The sequence below is a fragment of the Phaseolus vulgaris genome, chromosome 7, assembly GCF_000499845.2.
Source record: "Phaseolus vulgaris cultivar G19833 chromosome 7, P. vulgaris v2.0, whole genome shotgun sequence".
NCBI classification, from domain to species: Eukaryota; Viridiplantae; Streptophyta; class Magnoliopsida; order Fabales; family Fabaceae; genus Phaseolus; species Phaseolus vulgaris.
Genome location: NC_023753.2, coordinates 3791251 through 3817576, shown reverse-complemented (window position 1 = coordinate 3817576; position 26326 = coordinate 3791251). Strand labels below are relative to the sequence as shown.

The 26326-nt window shown below is 28.9% G+C and overlaps 1 protein-coding gene across 1 annotated transcript; it reads right to left on the bottom strand.

Moving 5' to 3' along the window:
• Window positions 1–22759: 22759 nt before the first annotated feature.
• LOC137828917 (cyclin-D4-1-like) lies at window positions 22760–24911 on the bottom strand. The gene is made up of 5 exons (XM_068635671.1): window positions 24344–24911; window positions 24182–24268; window positions 23751–24063; window positions 23553–23677; window positions 22760–23293 (listed from the first exon to the last, which is right to left on the bottom strand). The coding sequence occupies exons 1-5, from the start codon at window positions 24587–24589 to the stop codon at window positions 23033–23035; spliced, it is 1032 nt and encodes a 343-aa protein (XP_068491772.1). The 5' UTR covers window positions 24590–24911; the 3' UTR covers window positions 22760–23032.
• Between the last annotated feature and the right edge of the window lie 1415 nt (window positions 24912–26326).

Sequence of the window (26326 nt, the reverse complement as noted above, 5' to 3'; positions counted from 1 at the left end):
TTGATAGAAGTTTGTTTGAGCATATATGTCCACATACACAAATGCTTATGAGTTGTGGTCAAAGCTTGAATCTATGATTCAAAAGAAAACTCCAAGAAATAAAACATCTCTGGTTAGAAGACTGGCGAAACTTAACTACACGAATGGTCAAAGTATGATGAAACACTTAAATTCATTTAAGGGTCTTGTCAATCAATTGGCAAAGATAGATATGAAGATTGATGATGAGTAGCAGACACTTTTGGTACTCAGTTCATTGCCTGAAAGTTAGGATATACTAATAGTCAAGTTTCACCAGTCTTTTAACAAGAGATGCTTTATTTCTTGGAGTTTTCTTTTGAATCACAGATTCACGCTTTGACCACACAACTCATAAGCATTTGTATATGTGGACACATGCTCAAACAAACTTCTATCAATATACTTTCGAATCATTACAACAACTTTTCGATTCAAAAGTTTTCAATCTTTGTCATCCTTACCTTCTGGCTTGTCTTTGCAGAAAATGGGTTTGTGCATTTTCTTACAAAGTGAGATGAACAAATATTATAATCAAACTTTCAGAGTAGAAACATTTTTTATAGTAGGTCCTGTGAATTTTACTTCTCAAGTTTAAAAGTTTTTTTTACGTCATTATTCTATTTTGCTTTAATTTTTTTTGTCTGTTTATTACTTTCACAAGTGTCTATTTTGTATCTACACCAAAGAGAAAAAAATATGTTTTTATTTTCCTAACACCTGGGTATCAACCTAACTAAAATGTCAAGTTGTCTAACGTAAAGTTTTATAAAAACAAAATTATGTAAAGATGATTTTTCAATGATACTTTCAAACTAATGTATACACATTATTGTACCTAAAATTAATAAAAATAATTGTTAGATTAAAACTAAATAAATTTTAATTACTCAGAACTTAAATTTTATTATAGTTGTTTTTAAGTGAATGTACATGAGAATTCTTTTTCTTGTTATTTTTCATTCAATATATGATTTATTGGGCTCTAAATATGAACACGGAGATTTAAATTGTGATTCACTGCATTGTGAAATAGCAACTTCTCTTTTCTCTTGAGCCAAGACTTATAAGTATGTATTCGTCTCAAGTGCCGATTTTTTTTTTAAACTTTAATTGATTTCAATTCAACAATATAGATTGGTTCTGTGAGCAAATTTAGAATCAAACAATATAAAAAGAATAGTACTTTTAAAAGTGTTTTTTTTTAGAAAATCACTTTCTATATTGTATATACAACTAATCAATGCTGACCAGTTTATGAAACTAATAAAGAAAGGGAATTTTTTATATATATATATTTATTTCCACAGTAACTTTTTTATATTTCAATTTTAGTTTTAATTAAAATAAAATGATTTTAAATTAGTGTGAATTTTTTTTTTGTGTCTATAAATAACTTTCTCCCTAAGCTAAAGTAACAATGTGTGGTAGTTTTGAATTTAGCTTGAGAGTGATTCGGAGGAAGAACTTCCGAAAACTAAAGTAACAGTAACTGGGGTGTTTATTAATTATTACATTACGCCAATGTTTACATGTCAATTCTTTGTACGGCTACGTAACTCTATCACATACGCTCTTCCGTACAACGGACTAAATCTCGTACGACGTAACATGTTGCACTGATCATGGTCATGGTTTGGGACCACCTTCCTATGTTGTTTTTAAGTATCTTATTAAACGTTTAAAATCATAATTGTCTCTTTCAAAATTATTATTATTATTTTAGAACAAATACATCTTACAATTTTAGAAAATTAATCTATTAGTATTCGATATTTTTTTTTATAATTCAATAATGATGGATATAATCAAATAAGCTAATAATTAAATTATTATATTATTGAGTAAAAATTATAATAGTATACTAAATAACACTCGCATCCGTTCAAGTTTTGAAAAATACACCTTTTATTTTATCTATATTTTTAATACACAAATCATAAATTTTCAATAGATGTGTATTTTTTATTTAATAAATGATATATTTATCTATTATGTTTTTAATACACAAATCATAATTTTTCAATAGATGTGTATTTTTTATTTAATAAATTATATATTTATCTATTATGTTTTTAATGACGTGAAACTTACTATCTTATTTTATTTATAATTTTTTTCTCTGTAAAAATTCTTTTAAAGCTTTATGTTTTATTATATTTTTATTTAATTTTTAGTTAATATAATATTTAAAAAATAGAAAATTAAATATTATTTTATTTAAAATATAATAAAAAATATTTCAAAATTAAAAGAAATAAGTATCATTTATTATAATTTCTGGAATGTAGGTGTAATTTTTGTTCTTAAAATATAATATTACTTTACTTGTAATTTCTACTCCCATATATTGATTAGATGGAATATATCTCAACTTAACATTATTTATCATAATTTTTATTTAATTTAAATTTATTTTAATAGAAAATGAAGTTGACTTTGTTAAGAAAATGCCTTAAAAGTAAGTAAGAAAAAAAAAACAATATATCAGATCTCATCTTTAAATTAATAAGGCATTTGCTGACATGTAAATAAGAATTTGCATGTGTAATTTTTCTAAGGACATTTTGTGAATTAAGCATAGTTGATCTTACAATAAACCGTTCATTCAGTTGATCTTACAATAAAATGCCTTAAAATTAAGCAAAAAATTCAATTATAATATTCATTCTTTAATAATGTGTTTGGAAATAGATTTTTTTAGAAAAAAAAATTGTAGAAAATTTAAAAAATTGTATAATATAATATATTGTTTAAGTAAAAAAAATGAAATTTCGAAAAATGATCAAATTTTATCTTTAAAAAATACGAATTTAAAATTAATTTTATTCTTATAATTTTGTGTTTTTATTTTTGTAATTTCTCCTCTATCAGTTTCACAAGTAAAGTTTTTTTTTTAAATTAAAATTTCTTATAGTTATTTTTTAATCAGTATTATAAAGATTTATGGAAATTAGTTTTATTTCGAAATCAACCTTATCTGGAGTTCTCTTTATTAAATTGATGTAAAATAATATTTTAAAGTAAAATGGTTATTTTAAATTTATATTAATTGAAAATTTTCTTAACCGTGTCAACTAAAATAATTTTTTACAAATATAAATCGAACTTATCTCTGAACTAACATTAATCAAAATTCTCTTTGTTAACATTAACAAAGTTATTTCTCATTAATGTTGATTAAAGTATTTTTTTTTATCAACGACAATAAAATTATTTTCTATTAATATAAATGTTAATAGGAATTTTTTTCGATTAAAATTACTATTTTTTTATTCATATAAACTAAAGATATCTCAAGATTTTTTTATGTGAATATTAGCGAGATTATTTTTCAACATATCTTGAATTTTTTTCCTTACTTTTTGGTAATGTTTGTAGAATTATTTGACGTTACGAGTTCAGTCTTTTATGTAAAGTTGATCATAGTTTTTTTTTTTCTATTGCTAAATGGATAAACTTTTGGTCAATTTTGACTAGTATTTTTTTTCAATGTCAAATAAGAAAAAATTTCAACGACATCTATTAAAAAGTTTGCAAAAAATCATCACCAACAAGATTTGAAAACAACTTATTTATTAATGTAAGTAATTGTTATTGACAATAAATAAAAATAACCTATTTAAAATTTTTTATTGATATCAGTTCAAAATATATTTGCTGAGTTTAAAAATAGCTTGATGAAAATCATCGTTAACTAATTTATTGAAGTATTAAATATTTTTCATATTAGGAGATTTTTTTATATTTAATAATAAATTAAATATTTTAGAGTTTGGAATGTACATTCAATTCAGAAAATACATTTTAAATTTTAAAATTCGAAATATAACTAGCTCAGAAAATCTATAAACCTATAAATTATACAATTTGAAAATGAAAAAAATAAACCTAACACCTTTTGTAAAAGGGTAATTTTGAAAATAAAAAAGGAAAATTGTCATAAAAAATTTATGGAGGTGAAGAAAGAAATTGACTTATTTTGGTCCGTTGGCCACCATTCCCAATTCAAGTTGAAGCCCAACTCACAAAATGGTGGAGAACTATTTCATACAAGACTAGTAAACACAGGCTGAAATTCACATTAAAAATAAAATAAAGATTAATATTTGCTTTTTAAAATTTTATTGTTGTTATATATTTGTTACTATTTTTTTTCAATTTTTTTTCTAAAATTAATTTTTTTAAATACTAAAAAAATAATATTTAATACATTAGTATAATAAGGAAAAAAATATATGGGAAAGACATTATTTAAGTGTATTTAATTTATTGCAGTAGGAAAAAATAGGATTATTAATATGAATATTCATCAAGTAATATGAGTGAACTGATGTAATAGAATTCAACGCCCTTTTATTTTTTAATTATGTAAAATATGGTAAAAGAATGTGTTGGATTTTCGATTCCCTTTTTATTTTTGTATGAAAGCATTGTTGTGTTTCTATTGCAATATTTTAAGATATAATATGGTCAATAATTTAGATGCATGTTTCATAAATTTAATAATTTTTACTGAAAATAAACAATTAGAAGTGTTTTATGAAATAACACAATGAAAAACTACTAGGTAGGTACATTAGTGGAATAAATAACAACTAGCGAGTCCAAAATTATTCTTTTTTATTATTTATAATTTATATTGCAAATTTTTAAGTCCCCTAAACTATCATTCTATTTATAAACGAAGATGAACTACATTTCTATATTCCATATATTTAATATGCTACTCTATCCCAACCCGCAGATCTATATATAATGTATGTGATATATTTATTATATTAGTAACAAAAATATTTTTTTACACCCATACTCCACCTTATATCTCAATAAATATTAATATTTTAATTATTTATAATTTTTTTAATTTTAAAAATTATTTAAATATTTTACATTTTATTTATATTATTAATGAAGAGATTTATAATTTTTTTATTAAAAAATTAATATTTTATTATAAATATTAATATTTTATTATGAATGTAAGGTTAAGTAGATGTAAAAATATCACCCTATTAGTAATTCTAAGTAAACTAAATGAGCTTCATATGTTTACTACATCCCATAAATATTTATTATTTAAAAAAATGTTATCAAGAACCATTTAATTAATTAAATAATAATATAATTCGTTATTGTAAATACTCAAACTTAAAAAAAATATAAATTCAACTATTTTGAGCTAATAATTAATTATGATGAAAAAATAATGGATTATTTGAAAGTTATCCAAATACCAATTGCATACATAATTAATTATCACGTGAAATAATTTAGTTACTTTAATTTTTAATTGAATATTAAAGTTTTTTTTTAAAAATTGAAATAATACTGAGACTATAGATACATTTTTTTTGTAAAAAGGGTTTAAGATTGTTTCTTTTTAAAAAAACATATTTCGAGCCTTTTCAAATGAACAAGTATTCATGAAACAATTTGCGAAACTTTTTTTTAAGAGATGTTTTTTTTGTTCACTTGTTCAAAATGTAATCACATTCAATATATACCTTTCTAACTTATTTTCTTATTCATTGATTTTATTTTACTTTCTCACTTAGGTTTGGTGTGTCGGTATTGTAGGTTTCCATATTTTATAGTGTTCTTGATAGGTTTTAAAAAAACCTTCATATTTTATAGTTGTTGCATATTATATTAAAGAAATAATAATTATCAAATTATATGTAATTATTGTATGCAATATTTGACGATATTGTACTCAATTATATGCAATTAATTTAATAATTATAGAATCTCATGATTAGTATCCTACCTAATTAGATTGTAATTTGGGAGATTTAAATAAAAAAAATCATGTCTTGTAAAGAAGGCACCAGTAACGAGTCCGATAGAAACCTCGTACAACGCTTCAGTGCCGAGCAAATTCAGCAATTGGCAAGGGCTATTTACTCGCTCAACAATAACGGTAAAAGTGACACGTTTGTTAGCTCTGCAGGTCTGCTTGCCCATAACTCCTCTTCTAATTCTGCTTTTACGAAACCATGGATTTTGGATAGCGGAGCAACCGATCACATTGCATCTGATTCACAATTTTTCACACACACCTCATCATCATTTATTTCAAATGTTAATCTGCCCACCGGCTCAACTGCGCCCATCTCATCTACAGGCACAATTAAATTCAATGACAAAATCACTCTCAAAGATGTTCTTTGTGTTCCTTCTTTTAATTTAAATCTCATGTCCATTAGTAAGATAACCAGTTCACTAAATTGTTGTGTCGTTTTTACTCCACATGGTTGCGTTTTACAGGACTTGGCTACGGGGAGGATGATTGGCTCGGGTAAACAACACGCAGGCTTATACTACATGTCCCCTCTTCCAAACCAAGCCCACGCATCTCAAATATCGACCGATCCTGATTTATGGCACAAGCGCCTTGGACATCCTTCTCCGGCGTGTCTACAGCTTGTATCTTCCCTACTACCTATCCCTATCAGTAAAAATCTCATTCCCATTCATAATCATTGTAGTATTTGTCCCAAAGCTAAACAGACAAGGCTACCCTTTCCTTTAAGCACAATAAAATCTCATTCTCCATTTAATCTATTGCATTGTGACATTTGGGGTCCTCACAAAACCCCAACTCATTTTGGAAAACGTTTTTTTCTCACTATAGTCGATGACTATACTAGATGTACTTGGCTATTTCTTATGAATCACAAATCTGAAACCCAACATCTCTTAGAGTCATTCATTACATTTGCACAAAATCAATTTCAGGCATCTATTAAAACCATCCGCGTTGACAACGGACTGGAATTTATTTCAATGTATGATTTTTTTCTCAAAAAAGGTATTGAATGTCAACGCACTTGCGTTTACACTCCTCAACAAAATGGAGTAGTAGAACGCAAACATACAGCACGAGCCCTCCTATTTCAGTCCAATTTACCATTAGAATTTTGGGGAGAATGCGTCTTAACCGCCACATATATCATTAATCGCTTGCCATCACCTTTACTAAAAAATAAATCACCTTTTGAGCTACTGTATAATCAACCACCTTCACTTTCTCACCTAAAAACTTTTGGTTGCCTCTGTTACGCAACTGTTGTTTCACCTAAGCAAAAATTTGATCCGCGTGCCCGACAATGCATTTTCATTGGTTATCCTCACAGTCAAAAAGCATACAAATTATTTGATATAGATGCAGGCACTTTTTTTACAAGTCGGGATGTCATCTTCCATGAAACTATTTTCCCATTCTGCCAACAGTCACAGACACAATCCTCACCTCCATTACAAGGTATTTTGCCCACTATTGACATTGACTTACCTACTCTTGTCCAACATTCACTCGATCAACCTTCTTCTCTTACTCATCACAATGCACCTGAACCTCCATCAAACCAACCTTTTTCTCCTACTCGTCACAATACACCTGAACCTCCATCAAACCAACTCTCTTCTCCTACTCGTCACAATGCACCTGAACCTCCATCAAACCAACCTTCTTCTTCTACTCGTCATAATACACCTGAACCTCCAATAGACCAACCTTCTTCTCCCATGCCAAGAAGTTTACCACCCATTACCAAACCTTCTCCAACCGACCTTCCTGTTCGACGATCCAGTCGCACATCAACCCAACCTTCCTGGCTTCAAGACTACGTAACGGGATCCCAAGCCAATCATTCGACCACTGCCCAAGACCGACCGAATGGAACCAGGTATCCTATGCATCATTTTCTTTCTAATTCACGATTTTCTTCTACACATAGTGCATATCTTGCTAACATCACAGCCACCAAAGAACCTCACACTTATGCTCAAGCTATCCTTGATCCAAATTGGCAAAAAGCAATGGACGAAGAGCTTTCCGCCTTGCAGCTAAATCAAACGTGGACCTTAACACCGTTACCCGCTGGCAGAAACCCATCGGATGCAAATGGGTCTATAAAATAAAGTACAACTCAGATGGTAGCGTCGACAGATATAAGGCGCGCCTTGTCGCAAAGGGGTACACTCAGATTGAAGGTGTCGACTATTCTGAAACTTTTTCACCAACAGCAAAATTAACAACTCCTCACCATTGCAGCAGCCAGAAATTGGTTTACTCACCAGCTAGATGTGCAAAATGCCTTCTTACATGGCACATTGCATGAAATTATTTACATGGACTTGCCACCCGGACATCATCGACAGGGGGAGAACATTGTATGTCGACTCAACAAATCCCTTTATGGTCTCAAACAAGCATCTCGAACATGGTTTTCATCATTTTCTCATGTGATTAAATCTGTAGGATTTCAACAGTCCAAGACAGATTACTCTCTATTCACAAGACAGAATAACTCATCATTTACTGCCCTTTTGATTTATGTGGATGATATTCTTCTAACAGGAAATGATTTGACAGAAATTCAGCGTGTTAAAGATTGTTTATTACAACAATTTCGCATTAAAGATCTTGGAGACCTAAAATATTTTCTAGGATTGAATTTTCCGTTCCAAAGCTGGTATTTACATGTCCCAAAGAAAATATGCGCTTGATATTTTGCAGGATACGGGACTCACAGGTGCTCGTCCAGACAAATTTCCAATGGAACAATACCTAAAACTCACACCAGACGATGGAGAGTTATTAAAGGATCCAGTCAAATACAGGCGACTCGTGGGACGACTGATATACCTCACGGTTACTCGACCTGACATAGCATTTTCGGTTCGGACCCTAAGTCAATATATACAGAATCCACGGAAACCTCATTGGGATGCCGCAATTCGAGTCCTAAAGTACATCAAAGGATCACCCGGACAAGGATTACTATTGCCATCCGAAAACAATCTGACATTGACAGCTTATTGTGACTCAGACTGGGGAGGTTGTCAGACAACTCGGAGATCAGTATCTGGATATTGCATTTTTCTTGGTTCCTCTATTATCTCATGGAAGTCAAAAAAACAGACAAACGTATCAAGATCATCGAAGCAGAATACCGCGCAATGGCCAATACTTGTTTGGAGATAGTTTGGTTGCGATATCTGTTGCAGGATTTAAAGGTGCCATGTAACTTGCCAGTTCAACTTTTCTGTGACAATCAAGCGGCATTACATATAGCAGCAAACCCAGTATTTCATGAACGCACAAAACACATTGAGATAGATTGCCACATTGTGCGAGAAAAATTACAAGCTGGGATAATCAGTCCTTCATATGTACCGACACAGTATCAGCTCGCAGATATTTTTACGAAGACATTAGGCAAAGAACGATTTTTGACGCTACGACACAAGTTGGGAGTTCTTGATCTTCACCTACCAACTTGAGGGGAGTATTAAAGAAATAATAATTATCAAATTATATGCAATTATTGTATGCAATATTTGACGATATTGTACCCAATTATATGCAATTAATTTAATAATTATAGAATCTCATGATTAGTATCCTACCTAATTAGATTGTAATTTGGGAGAGAGAAACTCCCTATATATTTTCTATACATTTTAAATAATTAATCTCAAGTTTATTTTTTTAAACCGAGTTTAGATTTAGAGTGAATTAAACTAGTTTAAAAATCTCTAATATTCTTTCTTTCCAACCTTTATTCTTTTATTGTTCTTTATCTTAAAATTTGTTAAAATATTCAAGAAATAATCTTAAAAAAAATCAGTTTTTAAAGAATTTAGAACCATTTCATCCCTCATTGTTCAACATCTTTGAATTAGAATCAATTATATTTTTATTAAGTCGACTTAAACCAATTTATCAATAGTTTTATTTTTTTGCCTGGAATTTATTTTCTATAACCCCCTAAATTTTGAGCACTTTCATCTTATCTCTATCATACCAAATCACTTTGTTTATGTTTCGTTCCTCTCCCACCATCTTTCACGTGTAACCAACCATAAGAAGTTAAAATTAAATTTATTCATATTTAGTGCGTTTTTTTTATGAAACTAAGTTAATTTTGTAAGCTAATTACTAAAATAAATAAAATTTTAAAAAAGTATTGAAATCGATAAGTCGAGTTAACTTAATATAATTCGAGCATAATTAAATTTTAATTAATTCTATAAAGTTGTATCAACTTAAAAAGATTTATATTTTTTAATAACTTTTTAAAATTCTATCTATTTTATTAATTAACCTAGTTTTATATAAAAAAAAACCGTTAAGTATTGAGGAGCAAAATAAATTGACAGCTGGGTGAAGTGAATGTTTGGTCAAACAAATAATCTAAACCCTATTCATCCATTCATGAAATAGCAGGTACTGTTTCCCATGCTCTCCACCAGTGTCTCTGCTAACTCTGACCCTAACCTAGTGACAGGTTACCCACCTTAGAATATATATCCAAAAACTACCACCCAGTTTTTGAACTTACTACACACTAAAAAAATTAAGCACGATAATTAAGGCATAAAAACTCCAATTAATCTTGTTCTTCTATTCCAGGAATGGTATCTAATGTTTGAGATCTCATTTTTATTAATATATAATTAAGTTTAAATTTTATTTTATAAATTGATTTTATTATAAAATAAATTTTAAGTCTAAGTTATCTTCATAAAACCTTTTCATGTGATCAAGTTTGCACCTACTTATATACAATAATTATTATGGGTAGTCCAATAATAGTCCGATAGCGGGTGACCTGATAAGTCTAACAAGCACTCGTTAGGATAGACTCAAAATGGCTCTAATGCCATATTACGAAGTGGACTATACGCCTAATTCAACCCCATAAAACCGGCTCATAAGATAAGGTTTACACCCACTTATATACAATGAAATATCTTAATCTCTAGTCGATGTGAGATCTCCAACGAATTTTTGTAAAATTAAATTTAAAATTTATTCTTTTATATGATATTAAAATTATTTAAAATTGATTGAAGTTATATGCCAATTTATGCTAATACTTAGTGTCTTTGAAATAATTTAAGTTTAGAGGTATGTTTGGATGGGAGTGTTTAGCATTTCCTCACTTTTTGAGGAGTTACTTGAATTGGGTGGTGTTTCAATAAATGTGTTACTTGGCCCGATGCAATTGGATAATGGCAGCATTAATTTTGTAGTTAAAAGAAAGTGCAATTGGGAATGGTGTGAAAGGATTTGGTGATATAGATGAAGAGAGTGGGTGGTGAGTGTCCAAGGTTCTTAATGCTTCTTTGTCTCATGCTTCGGCAGTTTCCCATGCTCAGGTCCTCACATTTTTCTAACTCAATATAAAGCCTGTGGAGCTTCTTCCTACAGAGCTCTGCACTGTTTATGGCCCCATTCTTCATCCACAATTCAGATTTACAAAATAAATGTTAGACCAACCAAAAAGATTTGGAAAATAAATGCTATTAGTCTTGCATGCACTTCCAGTCAATAACCTCACCTGTATTTTAATATTTATATTTCAAATAGATAAGACAAACATACATTATTATTTGGAATTTTATCTCACTTAAAACTTAAATAATTAATTATTATTTTTTTTTGGTATAGAGAATATTCTAACTATATTATCAGACTATAGTTTCAAGAAGCTTGTTGAGTAAAGATTTATGTGGATCAACAGGTGAATAGGTTATTCTCTATTAATTTTATTTTTTTTGAATGATTTAGTTTGATTTTGGAAACTTGTCTCGATTGATTTGGGATTTTTCAAGTGTGAGAACAAAGTTTTGATAACAGGCAGGATTCAATCATGGTAAGGTCTTTCATGTATACAATTTATATGGTTCTTTAGTTGAGAGTGAGATGTATGATAGTATAAGTTATGCGTATGTTGGAGTGGAAATATACAATTTTACATATATGATATGGAAGAAATACTAAGTACAATTAAGATTATGGATGTTTTGAGGCATGCCAATTGTGTCTTTATTGAATTGGATGCAGGAGAATGATTTTTCGTAATGAAAAGCATTGAGTTTTCTCTCGTTTTCATGAAAATGTTGCTACCAACATTCAAGTGTATAATCATTACATTTACTACTCAGCATCATTTATGATATGTATGGATGCTCAAGAGTAGATGATGTAATTCAAGGAGAGCACCTACCATAAGCAAGAGAAAGACCAATATAACTCTCTCTTATAAAACACATAAAACACATGTCGCTTAAGCGATGATTGATTACTTAAGCATTAGTGATAAAGTGTTAGAGGGTTTGAAACTTGTTTGAAGATTCCAACACATGTAGGTCACTAAAACGACATCATGAAAGTTAAGTTACGAAACACTAAGTGACATGTAGTTGCTTAAGCAAAATGTCTACTTCCAATTCCAGTAAAGGGATGTCGTTTAGGCAAGATGAACACATTCAAGAAACATGGTGTTATGTGTGTGTATTGTTTGTTTAATATGTATATGTTTTTTGTCATGTGTGTGTGGGTGTGTGCGTGCGTGCATGTGTAGGTGCGAGCGAGTGTGCATGTGTGTGTCTATGTCTATTTGTGTGTGTGTCCATATGCATGTGTGGGTGTGGGTGTGCGTGCATGCGTACATTCGAGCATGTGTGCATGTTTTGGTATGTGTGAATTGTGTGTGTGGTCATGACCCATTTGAATCGATAAATATTATATATATATATATATATATATGTTTTACGATTTTTTTATGAATCTATGATCTTTTATGTATTGTCTGTTATGGGATTGTGTGACCCTTTATGGGCGAGTGTGTGAGATATCAGGATGGTGTCATGCTTTAGATGAAGTGATATTAATAATGTTAGTTCATTAAGTAAATGATGAGATATCTTAAATTCACTGATAAGTTGATCACAAAGATTAAACTATTAGGTAATAAGAAGTTGAAGGTGTAAGGGTCTAAAAAAAGTAACCTTAGAGTAGAAGTGGTATATTTTAAATGATACTTGAATATTTTATTATTAAAATGAAATGACATATAAATAGAAAATTCAGTTATTCAGGTTTCATTTTAAAAGAACCACCATCTCTCTAAAAGTTTTCCTTTTCCTTTCTCTCCCTTCTCTCTAAGATTCTGATCTCCTCGCTTATAGATTTGACGATCGGAGTCTGCCATTGGACTCCTGACAGTGAATTCTATAAAATCTATAAGATTGCCCGATCAGAATCTCTTATAGAGTTAAGCTACTTTTGAAGATTTTGGTAGGTTTGGAGCTCTTCGTGAGCATATGCTCAAGTAAAGGTAAAGGAAGCTAGTTTAAAATCTTCAATAGAACCATAGGTTAGAAGATTTGAATGTGAGTATGACGAGGTCAACAATTCCAGATTTTGTTGCAAGATTTCTTGTTCTGAGTAGATTGTAGTTTGATTGAAATTGAAAGTGTTGTGATTGAGAATTGGTTGTTTGATTTAAATGCTAGATTTTCTTGCAAGATTTCTTGTTCTGAGTAGATTGTAGTTTGATTGAAATTGAAAGTGTTGTGATTGAGAATTGGTTGTTTGATTTAAATGGTTTTGGAATTGGAAATCATATATATGTATAAATGGACATAATAACTCAATGATTCAATGAGAGTGATTGTATCATGCTGAACAGGAACTGGCAATGTAATGTGTAGATTTATAATTTAGGAATTGAATGAGATATTGACTTATAATCTAATAGGTATATTAAGTTATGCAGAATTTTTCTGCATATTTCGCTCAAGCTAGCAAGTGCTAGCTCAAGCTAAAAAAAGTATGGGTGCTTTCTGGAGGATTTTAGCCCAAGCTAGCGAATTTTAGCTCAAGCTAAAATTATGGGTGCTCTCTGGAGGATTTTAGCTCAAGCTAGCAAATTTTAGCCCAAGCTAAAAAAAATATGGGTGCTCTCTGGAGGATTTTAGCTCAAGCTAGTGAATTTAGCTCAAGCTAAAATTCTGGGTGCTCTCTGGAGGATTTTAGCTCAAGCTAGCGAATTCTAGCTCAAGCTAAAGTAAAATAAATAAAAAAATATTAAATTAATTTTTATTTGCTTTTAAAAGATTTATTTATTTATTTCTATATAGTTTTTCTTATAAAGTATGTAAACTTTTATTTCAGGTATAGTTAATCGAAAATCTCTTTAATTAGACATTTATATGATTAATCAATGAATTGTTGTGTATTTTGGATATTCTAAACATTGGTATGATTTGATTGTTTGATGTTGGATATTATGAGGTTCAAAATATGAAGTCTAATCAAGACATAGTATTTTCAGGAAAGAAAATACCGTGTTGAGATTGTTATTAGGGTGTATTGATTTGTGAGTGTCCTGTGAATGAGATGATCCTGACTCTACTGATATAATGGAATCACATAGATGAAGTTATTCAGTTGGTGAGAGTTGAAGGAGGTCCATTTGGCTGAGTCTGAGGTTTTGAAATAACTGATTAGAGCAGATCAAATGGATTTACCCTGTCATATGAAGATGATGAGATATTGAAATGATTATGCGCATGGCTGTGTGGGTTTCACAGCAGTAGTATGACAGGTGCAGGTCTCTGGATGTTAATTTCAATACACGAGTCTTCTGGAAGTAGAGTCAAGTGTCTATGTGTTATGAGTCAGTAGAAGTCTGACATGTGAAAAGATGAATCATGAAAATTAATAGACACTTGATGATTTGAGAAATTGTATGAGAATTGATGAATTATGTTGATTAATTTGACATGAATTTATATAGAAATTTTTATATAGCTAGCTTACCCTGTTATTTGTTTGTGTTTGTTTCTTTATCTGTAATGATTGTGTTTTACACGGGAGCAGATGAGATTGCAGGTAATAGAGCTCCTCAATGAGCAGCTGGAGTATTGGATAGATTTACCTTTGAATGCTTTGTTTCTTTTGTCTTTTTTTTAAAACTTTTGATGTATATATTAATTCCCTATGAAGAGGGATATCTTTTTGAGATACAAATATGATAACCTAATATATGTTTACATGTTAATTAGATATTGCATGCATAATATATTAACAAATGTGAAGAAAAAAAAATAGGGATGTTACAGAAGGAGCTCAAGATAGGTGCATAAACAGACTTTGGTTGGGTGAATGTTATTATTCCTTTTTAATCGGCCATACTTAGCACAAATGTGTTTTTTAGAAAGAAGTCTTGTAGAGGTTACCATGTACATTAGTGATCTAATTAAGGATTTTGATACTTTGTTGACAATGTTTCAGCTTGTGGATGTTGTTGAATGATATTTTCATCTTGTTGACAATGCAATGATGTAATCCATGATATACATATAACTAGTTAAGTGGTTTCTATTTGCATTGATGAAAATGTCGTTATATGTATGATGTTTTATATCATGTAAGTAAAAATTGTGTATATGTTGTATTACATATATCATGTGATAAATATTTTAATTTGCATTAACTCACTCTTATTCATTGTCCTTGTAACTTATAGTCATAAATAGTAGCATGAGAACACATGATGATAAAGCAACAATAATATTAATGGAAAAAAATTCTATTCATATATACTATTGGTTTAATTAAGTTTTAAGTCTCTCATAAATTTAGGTATGTTCAATTGAATCTCTGTCATTTAGTTTATCCATTAACTGGATGACGTGATTGTTATCTTGCCCTGTCATCTTGTTTATTTATCTCCACGTATTAAGAGATATGATACTGTGTGGTCAATATAAAATTATATTGTCATTAATGCAAAATAATAATTAACTTTTATTTCTTTCATTGTAACATGTTTGGATAAAAATGTTATCGTGTTACCTAAAAACTTTAATATCACTATCTATAGTAAAGAAGGGATCATGGTATCATCTCAAAAATGTAAGTAACGACGATAGTCTTATGTTATTCAATACATTAAACAATAAAAATAATTTATTTTATATTAACCCAAAACCTCTTCCTTTTTAAAATATAGAGTCAAATAAACAAAAAGATGAAACAAGATAATAATTATATCATCCATTTAGTGAAAAAATAAATATAATATATATATATATATATATATTATATAGATATAGATATTTGTATTTGTATTAGTATAAGTAGACATTATTAATTATTTATATTTTTTTATGATGTTGATTTATTTTAAATAAAATATTTCAGGTTAGGTATAACTATGCAAACTTAATTATTATCTTAATTATTATCGTTACTAAAATAGTTCTCATTAAATGTTTTTAATTTATATTCTTTATATTTTACTAACATTTTTAAATTTAATGTAACAAGTACGGATGACAATACATTAAGTTTGGATATAATATAATTAAGTTTGTTCATATATTCGTGTTCAAAACAATATTTATTCCCATTTCATAATTACGCAGATTACAAATTTAATTTTTAGTGTCACACGGACTTATTATTTATATATTATCATTTTCATATTTGTTACCTATATTTTACTTGTGTACAAAATTAAAAATTGATAACAAATATTATTAAAATTTTCCACGAAATTTAATTCATGAAGGGTGTCGTTAATTTTTATGTTATCCCTGGAAACATTAACAATATAGGAGGGTCATTATTAACGAATATTTATCTTTAAGTTTTGGAAACACTTTTAACACGTTTCTTTTAGTCATGCATAAATTTTATCTCACTAGTATAATTCTTTTACTTCATATAATTAGTCATAAAATTTATAATTAAAAGTATATAGTTAGGTTTTTGTGAAAAGATTATAAATTATAGTTTATTACATAAATAAAATATTATATAGAGAGAATAAGAGATTAACAGGTATGAAAGGGCAATATCTGAGACACCGATCCACACAACCATATCTTGAAAGGGTTGATCTCTGAGAGTCCAATCCACACTAGCGGGTTTTTCAGAGATCAATTTACTTAATTTATGTACATTTATAATAGAGGCATAACAGATGTGGAACAACGATTATAGCTTCGTATGTAAGTAGTTTGAAGGACAATCCAATCAAGTTATATTGATTTTTTATAATTTTAAAGCACAATTACTTATAATTCCGTCTAAATCCCTTTCTCTTCTTACAAAAAAGGTTATTTGGATTAGTGAGTGGATATGAGAGAGTGAATTTGATATGTTTTGAAGGAAAAATGTAAAGAAAATGAGGTTGTTAGGATTAATGTAAATAAAGTTAGAAAATATTGAAAAAAATTATGAAAGTTTGTGTGTAATGTGATGAGTATTGTAACATCCCTATGTTTGTTCATATTTAATAAAATAATATGCATGCAATATCTAATTAACATATCATCAAAATATATCCATCTTCATAGGAATTTTAATATATACACAAAGGTTTAAAAATAAAACATTCCAAATAAAAACATTTCATCCTCTAGCTTCTCACCATGGAACTCTATCACCTGCAACCTCATATGCTCTCGTGTAAATACACGATCATAACAGATAAAGAAAACAAAACACAACAAGCAATAGAGTAAGCTAGCTATAAAAGAGTTCTATATAATTTGAATTTCAATTTAAGCACAAGTCATCAAGTCTCATACATTTTCTCAAACCATAAAGTGTTTATTATAATTCATCATTTACATTACTCATGTCAGATTACGTACAACCATACTCAAACACTTGACTCTACTTCCAAAAGACTTGTGCATTGACTTATATTCAGAGATTTGCACATGACATACTACCTCAATGTGAATCCACACAGCTAAGCGCATTAATAATCTCAATATCATATCACCTAGTATGACAAGGTTAATTCATATGATCTGACAGACCAGATTATATTTCAAACCGCAGATAAAATCATATGAACTTCATTCGACTCTCAACACCTCATAATCTTCATCTATATGACTCCAATATATCAGGAGAGGGAGAATATCTCCTTCTAGACGAATCCCTTATCAATGCATATCCTAAACAATCTTAACACGGTATTTTATTTATTGAAAATACTATGTCTTGATTAAGATTCATATTCCACATATCACAATATCCAAAATCACACAATTAAATCATACCAAAGTTTATAATTTCAAAACACACAAAAATTCATCCAACAATCACATAAATATATAATTAAAATATTTTTCAATTAAATATACATATTTTTTTTTAATGTAAGTTATAAGTAAAAACTATAAAATAGATATAAACCAACCTTTTAAACGCAAAGATAAAAAATTTCACTTCTAATTTTTTATTTTTATTTTTTAAGACTAGCTTGAGTAAAAATCATCTCTCTTAAGCCAGAATGGGTATTTCCAAAGCGAAAATTCTTTTACTTGAGCGAGATTGAACTCGGGAACACCCAAAATTTCATCTCAAATCTCGTCTAAGCGAGATTTCTTCTCGCTTGGGAGAAAACGAACCCGAGAACATCCAATTTTTTACTCTATTCTCGCTTGAGCGAGAATTATCTCACCTGAGCAAGATATGTAGAAAAATCTGCATAAACCTTCTATATTTCTGATTTATCTACCAAAATTACATCCAACTCATATTTTTATAAATCTACACATTAAAATGATAGTTACTCAAAATTATTCAAGCACTCTCATTGAGTTATTATGTCAATCTATACATATATATGCTCTAAAGTAAAACTTAAAACTTAAATAACTGAATTTTTTATTTATAATTTTTTATCATTTTAATAATAAAATATTCAACTGTCATTTAAAATACATCACTTCTACTCTAAAGTTATTTTTCTAAATTCTTACAAGTGGAATTGAAATTTTAACTTTTTTAATTAATAAAAAATAAGATTACAAATTTATCTTTATATTTAAAAATAATTAAAAAATATGATTTATTCATTTATACAATATTAATTGTTTGTAATTAAAATATATTTTCAGTACTATCTTAAAACTAACTTCGAATAAAATATGAATTATGTAGAATTGTCGAAACACAAAAAATACCATAAATTTTTTATTTTTAATTAGAAATAAAATGTTAATATTCGTAATTATAAAAGATGTGCGAAAATTTAGAAATACATTAAATTTTAATAACATAAAGCAAACATAATCTATATGATCATAGCATATAACAAATATTAAATAAAATACAGTATAATACATAGTATAAATAAAAATAGATATTAAAATAATATTTCAAAAAATAATAACAATTATTACAGCGGACACTTTTAGTTAAAAAAATACAAATAATCTTATATTATCAATATATGGAAAATTATTAAATAAAAAAATAATATTTAAATATTTATAATAATAAAAAATTTAATAAAAATGATTTTTATATTAAATTTAATTAATATTACTATTTTTATATTTATTTTATTACTAATATTATTATTGCATAAATATATTATTATTATTTTTTAATTGTTAATGATTTGATATTATTAATACATAAAAAATCATTAAATTAAAATAAATAATATTTAAATATTTATGATAATAAAAAACTAATATTTATATTAAAATAAAATAATAATAATTTTTTTGTATAATTTTTATAGTTAATATTTGTTATATAAATATATTTCTTTTATAAATAATTATATTTATTTTATCATATTATAATTATACTTTTACTATTATTATTATGATTCAATATTTATTTTTATTAATATTATTAATAAATATTTTTATTATATAAATTTATTTAATATTAATACTTTTTTATTTATATTATATTATAATATTAGGTAATGAAAACGTATAATTAATTATATATAATAAATTATATTTAATATTTAATAAATATTAATAATAATTAATATATTTTATAATTAATTAGATATTTAAATATATATAGCTTAAATAAGTGATGATAAAAAAGTATGAAATAATAATAAATCACATAAAAATAATAGAACAAAATATTTATTTGAGGATTCGCTTTAGAAGTTACATCATTTAGAAGTTAAAAGTCAAAATTAATTTAAATAGTGATAAAGTTTCAAATTCTAAAAGACAGAATAACCCAAATGCTATGTTAAAGAAATTTAGATTGAAGAGGATATAAAAGTTTTTACACTTTGAAGATAGATAAATAAAAAAAAGTATGAAAAGTGTTCCTTGTTGATTGAAAAGTGTTACGTGGAAAGTAGAGAAGATAGTGTGTTGTCCTGCAGTGCCGAAAATTTTGCTGATCGGAAGGGTCCCATTTACAGACTGGGATGTCAAATTCAAATTGACCATCTTCCATTCCCTTACCAATGCATACCCCACACCCTTCCCTCAACCTATATAACCTAAATCTCATTTACTCACTGCCCTACCACACAAATTCTAACTATTTTATCTTCCTATTCCCTAATTACTATTCCCAAGGACAACCTACTACTTCCCTCTCTTTCTTTCTATTCTCCAACTTCTCTTTTTTCTTCTTTCAAACCAAAATGTTATATATATTATCCACCAATAATAAAGATATTTTATATTTAAGTTAATATTTAATATAATATTAAAGTTATTTGAAAAATATTTAATATAATACTAGAGTTATTTAAAAACTATTAGAATTTGTTAATCTTGTTAGACTACTTATAATTGGATCGTTGTTGAACTATTATTAAATCACTATTAATATATTATCTTAGACACAAATTAATATGTGTGAGATAATATATTGAAAATTCTACATAATAATATTCTTATAATTTTATAAACTGATTTTATAAAATTAAATTTATAAAGTTATTTTTTTAATACTTCAATTCAATTTTTTTCTTTTCTCCTACCACCATATCCACCATTAAGCATTCTTCTTCAATTTCAAAGTGTTGTTCTATATGTATGCTTACAAAATGAATCCTATCATGTGTTAAAAGGTCAAATTACTGCACCACTTCAAACAACTAATCATTTGAAGGTACGCGCGTGCGAAGAACAAGTTTTTGCTGAATATATCTAAAGGACATTGGATTGCTACGGATGACAGAGATAAAAAAAAAAAAAGCATTCAAATTGAGTAAAATTAATTTGGAGAGTTTCATGAAATAATGTATGTATGAGAAATAAAGATGGAAAGATGAATCCGATTAAGTAAGAGAGTCTTATCATCTCTCATTAATACTACTAGGTCGGCCTATTTACTCATTCAAATCATTATTGCTTAGCATTCACTGTACACCAGTTGAGTCAATAAATAATCTAAAAGCCCATTTTCAAATACTTTCATTCACACTGAACCAATTTAATCACGATAAAAGATTAAAAAATAATTAGGTGCGTTTGTTTTAGGTTTTGTTTCAATTTGAGAGGAAATAGAGAGAAAATTGAAGTTGTTTGAACTAAAAAGGTTAAAGTGAAAAAAATGAATAAAATGCTTTGTTTTTATCTTATATTAATTAAAAATAACTTTTTACAGTATATAAATCTTGTAAATTTTAAGAATTAATTTTATAAGATTGAGTTTAAAATTATTTTTTAAAATGATATTAGAATTTATAAGATCTAGCATGACGAAATTTTTTTTAAATCATCCATAAATATATAGTTCAATGCATTAATGGTGAAGTCTCGATGTGAGAAGTATGTTATCAATCTACCTTAATTACAAATAAACATATTTTATATTATATATATATATAAAAAAGTGAAGTCAATTTTATAAGAATAAGTTAGACTTAAAATGTATTTGTTAATATTTTTTATTAGTGTGATTGATAAAAAAAATAATTGATAAAATTATAATATATAATTTTATCCTTATAATTAAAATTAATTTAAATAAAACATAATTATTTATTTGTACATACAAATTATTTGACATTCTAAATACATGCAACATTGTTAAAAATTAATTTATATTTAAATAAAAATAATTACTAAAGATTTAATCAAAATTATAAATTTTATAAAATATAATAAAATAAATAAAAATTGCTATAAAAATTTAGCACCTAATAAAATATTAAACATAAAACAATATAAGTAAATAAAATAAAATTACAATAATCACACGAAAATAAAAAAAAAATAATGAGAGCAATCTAGTACTACTAATAAATCTAAAAAATATATAAAATAAATGTGAAAGTAAAATAAATAAATTAAAAATAAATTTGATTATTTATTTGTTTTATTATTATAGATATCATTTATTTATAATTTCATTTTAGGTTATTATTATTACTTTTAATATAGTTATTATAATTATCATTTATAATTTCATCATTATTTTTATAGTTATTATTTTTTAAATGAATTAGAATATTATTATTTTATGGAGTGAACAGTACTAATCGGATCCAAACATAATCTAACGAAAATGTTTGTCTTTACCTTGCCTCGTGGGTGTGTATTGGGTTATCTAATTATTATGAGGATAAACAATGTCCAAAGTCCAAAGGTCTCGTTATTCTCAGCACCATCTTTTTGGTTCCTTCTTTGTTCCCCTACCTACAATCCTAGGTCTATGACCACACTATTTTATATAGCCCTTAGACTTATAGGGCATTGTCCTACTACTATTCCTACGAAACGATGTGAGTGAATCAATAATAATGATTTGATGTGAGTATTTCCCATTAGTCAAATCATATTTTTCTTTCACTCCACCATCACCATTCCACTCTCTCTTTTCCTATCCCACGTCACCCATCCAATTTACCATAATAACCCTCACAATTCAACATCTACCCATGGGCCCACTTCAAGGAGACGTGGCTCATCCCCGCTGGCTCATCAGGCCCAACCATTCTCATTTCAACTCTGTCCTTTCAAGCCCAATGCCTCCAACATTATAACTCACAGCTAAATTATTTCACTCTTCCTCACTTCCTCTGACCCATCTAGTACTTTCCGATGCAGGATTGAACCAAACCACTCATTAGATTCACGCAATTATTATTACTAAAGAGCATCATTCAAAATACATTATAACTTATAATTATGCAACAATCATAAATTATAAATTTAAATGAACAGATCATAGAGTTACCTTCAGAGCAACCAAATCTTGACCTTCGTCTTTATACGATCGAAATATAATTATAATAAAAGACCAGAAAGTAATTAACCACCTCTTTCTCCCTGACAAAAGATACCCAGGAAAAGGACACATTTTTTTATATTATATTGTGACTGTAATTAATTATAATAATATATGAATATTTGAATTTTATATTTTGATGCCCGGGAAAGAAGTTTCATCCGGTCTTATCTACCGCTGGGGTGCATCCGGAGCAGTGGATCGAAGCCGTTTATTTGGTGGCTCGGCTTCTCGCTGTTGTGATTCAGCTGAGCCGAGGAGATTTCTCTCGGAAGGTGTGTCGCAGCTGACACATGTGGCAGCGTCGAGCACGCCAATTGGGCTCGATGGTGGCGGCGACTCGGCTAGTCTCGCTTTGATGGTGGAGCAAGATGCGTAACACGTGTCCACCACGTACTCCTCCATTAGTTGGTGACAGCATCTCACCATTTCCTGTCCCGAAGAACAAAGATTCATTGTGATAATAATAATAAACAAATAAACAACCCCAAACAGCTAAAACAAGTTATCATCAACAAACCCTGTCACACACACACCTTTCCATGCTTCTTTAACCTTCCAATTATTCCAATTCTAATTATACTATTAACCATAATAATTAAAACAAATAAAATTACTTCAACTTCACTTCACTGAGTTTCGAATTTTATATTTTAAAACGAATAAAAAACAAAAAAATTATTCGGCATACATTGTTTACTCTATCATGAAAACTCGGCGACAATTGGGCGTCCGCGGAAGCAATGCCACGGCCAGCTGCGCAGAGAACGGCGGCGGCTGCCACCGTGGAGGGCGCAAATCCCAAGAAGTTAATCACTGCACAGTAGAAACGACGTGAGATAAACACATTTCTGAAAACGGCATTTCTTTTGAAGTAGTAGAAGGTTACCACGGGTGGTGCTAAGGATGAGATTGGAGGCGGTGGAGAAAAACTGATTCGTGGATTCGGAGGAGGAGGAAGAGGAAGAAGGGAGCTTGTTGATGAAATAGTGAAGATAAGCGTAGGGCGTGACGGAGCGTAGTCTCCATTTGAGATTGGACATGACCCAAAGCTCCATTCTCTGAACGGTTTTGGGAGCAAACACGAATTCAGGTTCGAACAGTTGCAGGTCGAGTAAGCACGGCACACGAGACTCTTCCATTTTCGCAGCGAGAGACAGGCATGCCACTGATAGCAGCTGGAACGGCCACCTACTCGGTTGCTGCCACGAATAAAATAAAATAATTAATTAATGGAAGGAAATAAAATAATAAAAAATAGCAATGTCTAACTTTATGCCTAAAGAGCATGACATTTTCGGGAGAGAAAAGATGTATTACGGGAAGAGAACATAGAGAGAGGAAACGGTCCAAATAGTTGACGGAGAGAAATGCAGTCACCGGAGAAAACTGGTAGAATGCGTGGACCTGCATTGCCAAGAATAAAACACTTTTCATTCATGCATCTTAACCAACGTGTTTCTGCGTGCGTTGCGCAAGTACCTTTAAGATCCAGTTGATGGCGTCGAGTCGCGCGGTGACGTCGATGGCGCGGTCGCGGCAGCGGCGGAGGTAGTCCTTCTCGGGCATGTGGTGGAGCTCGGCGTCGAGGAGGCAGGTGATGGGCAGGTCATCGGAATCCGGGAAGGGAGGTGTCGGCGGGTGGTGGTGGTCGGAGGTGACTTCGATGGCGTGTTCGCGGCAGAGGAAGTTAGAAGCGGCGGAGGGAGAGTCCGGCGAGTGAGACATTGCGGCGTTGGGTGAGGAGGCAATGGTGTTGGGTCATGACTGGGTTTTTATGGATTTGTGTTTGACATGTTGAAGTGGGTTGGGTTTCTCTTTCTTTGTGTCTGAAGCTTTCTTTTTTGTCTGTTTGTTTGGTTGCGCCTCTCTCTTTTTCTCTCTCTTTTTGGTCTGTGCGTGTGAAGTTGCAGAGAGAGTGTGGAACAGTTTTTATTTGTTTGTGTTTTTATTTTTTTTGTATTGCAGAAACGAGGAGTTGTCAAGCATAGACAAGACAGAGGAGAGAGAGTATTAATGCGTTAATGGCAGTGACATATGCGGTGGGGGTGGTGATTTATCTGTCGCTACTCACTGTTTATTCATCCCCAGCATTACCTTTTCACAACTCTTTTTCTTATCATCACTCTTACTAATCAAAATTATAACCCTAATCTTCATTTTTCTTAACAAATCTTCTCCTAATACACTAATTAAGAAGGTTATTTCACCTTTTTTATACAACATATTGTTTACAGACATAGCAATGACATGTGATGAACGATCCGTGTTTTACTATTCAGTGATGTAATGTGTGACTATTCATACAGTTCATCCAGAATCACGTTTAAAGTATCATTTAATTAGATAAGAAGTTTAATACATTAACTTTCCTCTTTGTGAGTATTGGTTTGATTTGTTGAAATGTTACATTTATATTTATACACTAATTATATAGATAGAATTTAATTAAGCATATAAACATGTCATTGACGTAATGTGAATAATGTTATACTCATAGTATGCTTCGAGAATCGGAATGGTATAAAGATGATATAAACATTGGAATGCTAAACCATAGAAGTGATGAGGTTCAGAATAATTACTAAATTTTCGTTTATTACGCCACATGATGATGGGCTGATAGAACGAGGAGAAGAGAGCGTTAAAAATAATCTACCGTCCTCGATTAGGTAACCTGAGAGAGGAGAGGAGAGAAATTCTACAGTAGAGATCCACCCAAAATGTTTTAGGTTTCATTTACATATCATCCACAATCCAAATAATGGTTCTTTTCAATAATCAACAAAAAAAATTCTATTTTATTACTTATTTAAATTATTTATGTCGTACTATATATATATATATAATATTATTTCTATTATAAAAAATATATAGATGAATAAAATCGAACAAAAATGAACAAAAAGAAAAATAAATAAAAAGATATTTCTTATGTTTTTCTATTAAAATAAAAAACATATGATTAGAAGACATATATACATACATTTATTTATATATACATAATACATTCATTAAGGTCTAACTCAATAGGAATAATGTAAAATAAAGAGTTAATAAAGGCTAAAATGAGAAAAGACAAAATAAAAATTAATATTTATACGGAATGAAACAATTAAAAATTATAAAAGACAAAATTTATATTAGTTTATCTATAAAATGTTTAGTTTTTCTATAAAAAGTTTGTATCCATATCTCTTGATATCTTCTGCAAGTTGGAGAACAAATATTTATGAAACCCAATTTGAAACAAATACTCTTGAAAGATTGAAGACTTAAGACTTTTGTATAAATGTCAGTGATAACTCATCTTCATTTTATTTCCTAACAATGTGACAATCTATTTCATAATATTGCTGAGTCATTATCACAATATAAAAGAGATGGTTGCTTAAAATAAAGTTTGAAATCTTGAACAAGATAAGTTGAACATTAAATTTCACATGTAACATTGGTCATTATATT

Bases quoted from the DNA above. Each gene is read 5' to 3' on its own strand.
- LOC137828917 (XM_068635671.1), bottom strand. From the start codon at position 24,589: ATGTCTCACTCGCCGGACTCTCCCTCCGCCGCTTCTAACTTCCTCTGC. The intron at 24,064-24,181 runs GTAATACATCTT...TATTCGTGGCAG, and splicing joins TCTCTCTATGTTCTCTTCCC to CAACCGAGTAGGTGGCCGTT. The intron at 23,678-23,750 runs GTAACCTTCTAC...TCTACTGTGCAG, and splicing joins CATCCTTAGCACCACCCGTG to TGATTAACTTCTTGGGATTT.